At 30.6% G+C, this 4556-nt stretch overlaps 4 protein-coding genes across 4 annotated transcripts, besides 3 other annotated features; 3 read left to right on the top strand and 1 right to left on the bottom strand.

The window, feature by feature from the left end:
* Nucleotides 1-44: 44 nt before the first annotated feature.
* Nucleotides 45-113: a microsatellite.
* On the top strand, nucleotides 58-441 carry EDI_140550 (uncharacterized protein; the record flags this gene model as incomplete). Its single annotated transcript, XM_001739524.1, has 1 exon — nucleotides 58-441. One exon carries the CDS (start codon nucleotides 58-60, stop codon nucleotides 439-441), a length of 384 nt encoding a protein of 127 aa, XP_001739576.1.
* Nucleotides 161-195: a microsatellite.
* A 230-nt stretch (nucleotides 442-671) lies between the features above and the next one.
* On the top strand, nucleotides 672-1220 carry EDI_140540 (glycogen phosphorylase, putative; the record flags this gene model as incomplete). Its single annotated transcript, XM_001739523.1, has 1 exon — nucleotides 672-1220. The coding sequence occupies one exon, from the start codon at nucleotides 672-674 to the stop codon at nucleotides 1218-1220; it is 549 nt and encodes a 182-aa protein (XP_001739575.1).
* A 216-nt stretch (nucleotides 1221-1436) lies between these two features.
* On the top strand, nucleotides 1437-3272 carry EDI_140530 (glycogen phosphorylase, putative; the record flags this gene model as incomplete). The annotated part of the gene is made up of 1 exon (XM_001739522.1): nucleotides 1437-3272. The coding sequence occupies one exon, from the start codon at nucleotides 1437-1439 to the stop codon at nucleotides 3270-3272; it is 1836 nt and encodes a 611-aa protein (XP_001739574.1).
* Nucleotides 3273-3282: 10 nt separating this feature from the next.
* Nucleotides 3283-3318: a sequence feature (AT_rich).
* A 24-nt stretch (nucleotides 3319-3342) lies between these two features.
* Nucleotides 3343-4491, bottom strand: EDI_140520 (guanine nucleotide exchange factor, putative; the record flags this gene model as incomplete). Its single annotated transcript, XM_001739521.1, has 1 exon — nucleotides 3343-4491. One exon carries the CDS (start codon nucleotides 4489-4491, stop codon nucleotides 3343-3345), a length of 1149 nt encoding a protein of 382 aa, XP_001739573.1.
* Nucleotides 4492-4556: the final 65 nt, after the last annotated feature.

The raw sequence follows: 4556 nt of genomic DNA, 5'->3' as shown, positions 1-4556 counted from the left end.
GTATTCAAAGAAGACCAAAAAGAAATTTTAAGACTTGCATTTGCAGAAGATGATGTAATGAATGAAATAGAAGAAATTGATGAAGAAAATAAAAAACAAAAAGAAGAAGAAGATCAAAAATCAATTCCTGGATGGGGTAATTGGGTTGGAGAAGGTATTCAAAAGAAAACAAAGAAAAACAAAGAAGAAAAAAAACCACATAAACGTAAAAATACAATTGTTTTCAATCAAAGATTTGACAACAAATTTTCCAAGTATACTTTAGAAAGAGTTCCAAAAGAATTTGCTAATGTTACTCAATACAAAAAATATCTTAATACTGCAATTGGTAAAGAATGGACATCATTATTAACACACAATAAATTAACACAACCAGAAGTTATTATAAGAAAAGGAATGAATATTGAACCAATGAAACCATTGCATAAGAAGAAAAATTGATTGATTTTTGTTTTGTATATGTTCATTTCATCTTTATAACCCTAAAACACGAACATAGATAATTTTGTTATTAAGAAAATAAGAAGAACAAGCAAAAAACGAAGAGAACTTTCAAATATAGTTATGGTTTGAATGAAGAAAATCAGCTAATAGAAGATTAACTATAAATAAAGCATTTGCCCTAAAATAAGAACTTAAAAAGAAAACTAGTAAAAAAAACAAGGAAAGTGATGACCACACAAATTAGACGATCAGTTTCTATGAATAAACTTAAAGCAGGAAGAACCACTGCAGATGGAATTCCTATTAATTTTGAAGATGATAAATTTAAAAAATTATGGGATTATTGTTCTATGTATTTGTCTAAAGATGTCGAAACTATTAAAAGACAAATTGCAAACCATTTAGAATATACATTAGCATGTAATAGACTTGATTTTAGACCATATGCTATTTATCAAGCTGCTGCTTATTCATTAAGAGACCGTATGTTAGAATTTTGGAATGATACTCAATCATATTTTACTGATGTTCAAACTAAACGAGTTTATTATATGTCCATTGAATATCTTATTGGACGTTCTTTAATGAATTCTATTTGTAATTTGGACCTTGAAGCACCATACACTGATGCACTAAAATTCTTTGGATCTTCTATGAAAGAATTATATGAATATGAAGAAGATGCTGCTCTTGGATCTGAGAGACTTGGAAGACTTGCAGCATGTTCCTTGATCTCTTGCTACATTAAATTATCCAGCATGGGGATATGGTATTAGATATCAATATGGTATGTTTAAACAAGGAATTGTTGGAGGGTATCAAGTAGAAATGCCAGAGTATTGGCTGAAGCAGGTAATCCATGGGAGATTGTTAGACAAGATGTTAAGTATGAAATTAAATTTGGTGGTCATGTTGTTACTGTTAAAGACGTTAAAGGTAAATTAAAATATAGATGGGAAAATAGTTCATCTGTTAATGCAGTTGCATTTGATATGCCAATCCCTGGATATAAGACACTCAACACTTTGAATTTGAGATTGTGGAGTTCACAACCAGTTAATGAATTTGATTTAGAAGGATTTAATGGAGATGAAAATAGCCAAATTTATTGGAATGCACTTGACAATCAACAAAAACAAGAAAATATTTGTAAAGTTCTTTATCCAAAGAATAATCATATTAAAGGTCAAGAACTCCGTTTAAAACAAGAGTACTTCTTCTCTAGTGCTACTATTCTTGATGTAGTGAGAAGATTTAAGAAGATGAAAAAGTCTATTGAAGAATTCCCAGATTATAACTCTATTCAATTAAATGATACTCATCCAGTTGTTGGGGCACTTGAATTAATGAGAGTATTAATTGATATTGAAGGAGTTGATTTTGAAGAAGCATTTGACATTACTAACAAAACATTCTCATACACCAATCATACAGTTTTACCAGAGGCACTTGAAACATGGCCAGTTGATTTGTTTGGACAATTGTTACCAAGACATCTTCAACTTGCATACCAAATTAATCAACACTTCCTTGATTCAGTTAAGAAACAATTCCCACATGTTTCTGGAGAACAATTAAGTAAATTATCACTTGTTGAGGAAAGTACACCAAAAAGATTAAGAATGGCAAATCTTGCCATTATTTGTTCCCATACCGTCAACGGAGTTGCTGCTATTCATTCACAAATTCTTAAAGACTCACTCTTTAATCATTTCTATGTTTTATGGCCTCATAAATTTATTAATGTCACTAACGGAGTTACACCAAGAAGATGGATCAAACAATGTAATCCAGCTTTAAGTCAAGTGATTACTGAAGCAATTAAAACTGATGAATGGGTATCTAATTTATCACTTGTCAAAGGTCTTGAGAATGTATTTAACCATGAGTTGATTGAAAAGTTCATTCATGTTAAACAACTTAACAAAGACAGATTAAAGAGACTTGTTTTTAGATTGACAGATTCTAAAGTTGTATTAGACAGAAATGCATTGTTTGATGTTATGGTCAAGAGAATTCATGAATATAAGAGACAATTGTTAAATCTCTTTGGTACTATTCATACATATCTTCAAATCAAAAAGATGACACCAATGCAAAGAATGAAACTTGTCCCAAGAGTAAAAATCTTTGCAGGAAAAGCTGCCATTGGATATGACATGGCTAAAGGAATTATTAAGTTAATTAACTCTGTTGCTGATACTGTAAACAATGACCCAGAAGTAGGAAATTTATTAAAGGTTGTTTTCATTCCAAATTACAGTGTTTCATTGGCAGAAGTTATTATTCCAGCAAACGATATTAATGAACAAATCTCAACTGCTGGATATGAGGCATCTGGAACTTCTTGTATGAAGTTTGTTATGAATGGAGGACTTATTGTTGGTACATGGGATGGTGCTAATGTTGAAATTGCAGAAGAAGTTGGAGAAGAAAATATGTTTATGTTTGGAGCTAAGGCATATGAAGTAGCAGGAATTCGTGCTAACCCAATTCCAATTAGTAAAGACCTTGCAGAAGTATTAGCTGCTATTGACAATGGAATGTTTGGTGATGCCTCAATTCACAAATTTGTTATTGACCAATTCCGTGGAGGAAGTGATTATTATTTGGTCTGTAGAGACTTTGACGGATACGTCAAGGTCCAAGAACATATTGATTCAGTTTGGAAAAACCCACAAGAATGGACCACCAAATGTATTAGATGTGTTGCTCGTATGGGTAAATTCTCATCTGATAGATCTATTGAAGAATATGCTTCAAATGTATGGAATGTTCAAAAATGTCCATTACCAGTAGATGTTGTTTCAACTACTGACAGTAAATAAGTTGAAATGCTTTTTTTTAATTTTATAGAAATAGATATTTTTTAAAGAGAAAAAGAATTACGATAATAAATCAATAACGAAGTGATTTACGGCGTTGTTGTAAATTTTGTATGATGTCATGGCAATGAACAAAAGTGTCACTAAGAATGTTGTACCATAAGTCTTCATTTTCTTTATCAGCAAAAATGAGTTTGATTGTTTCTTCAGAATAGCGGATTTGAATTTCATTGTTATTTCTAAAAATTGCAGCATCTCCAATATTTATAACTAATCTGAATTGAAGAGTTTCACCTGAGAAAAGTGATTTATTTTTCTCAACAAACAAAATGATGTCAGTAAATAATATAATATCAACAGGCATTTCTTTTTCAATAAAATTAGTAGTAATAGTTGGGGTTTTTATTAACAAGTTGTTTGGTTCTTTTTTCATTTGGTTAAATAAAGGAATTGTTAAGACCGCAATCTCTTTTCCATTGTCTGTAAGTTGGACATATTTTTGTTTCATTAATACTGAAGTAGAATTGATAAGTTCTCTTCCAGGTTGAATTAGTTGAATATCTTCTGGTATTCCTTTTATTTGAGAATATAAGTTAACAACTTTTTCCATATTCTCTTGTTTTTTGCTTTGAGTGTTAACAAATGAAGTTACTTTTTCGATTTCATTCAATGCCTTTTTTACGTCCTCATAATCGATATCACTTGGTCGTAAATGTTTTAATAAATCCTTCAATAACAGTCTATATCTTGGTAATCGTTGGATTGGCGTGATTAGAAGTGAGAGTAAATCAAATCGTTGTAGATGTTCTGGTGCTTGTTTCATTTGTAGTTTGTAGAATGTCCCAAAAGGGTGTGGTACTTTCATAGAACTTACTAATTGACTGACTTGAGGATATGTTTGACAATAATCACTATAAACTCTCAACAATGGAGTAAAAGTCAATACAATATGACCAAATCGAGAACTTTGTGTATAGACTGAAAGTTTTTCTCTCAAATTCTGTAATAAAGCTGTATTGACACCGTAAATGACTGAAACACCTCCAAATATTAATTTAATTTGTTCAGGAGTTAAGAGTGGTTTTTCTTGTTTTATTAAAGGTTGATGGATTAAATTTTCTACAACACCTAACTGTTCACAATATGTGTTTTCTGTTGTAATGAATTCTTTCACTACATTACCACAATAGAGATATCTTTTTTCTTCTTTAGAATAAAGCATTGAACGAATTGCTTTTTGAATAACACAAGCTGCTGTATTTTCTATGATTTTATTGGAAATTTTAT

The sequence above is a fragment of the Entamoeba dispar genome, genomic scaffold (assembly GCF_000209125.1).
Source record: "Entamoeba dispar SAW760 scf_1105229462207 genomic scaffold, whole genome shotgun sequence".
In the NCBI taxonomy this organism is placed as follows: domain Eukaryota; phylum Evosea; order Mastigamoebida; family Endamoebidae; genus Entamoeba; species Entamoeba dispar.
The sequence above is the reverse complement of the archived record's forward strand: the minus strand, read 5'-3'. Positions and strand labels throughout refer to the sequence as shown.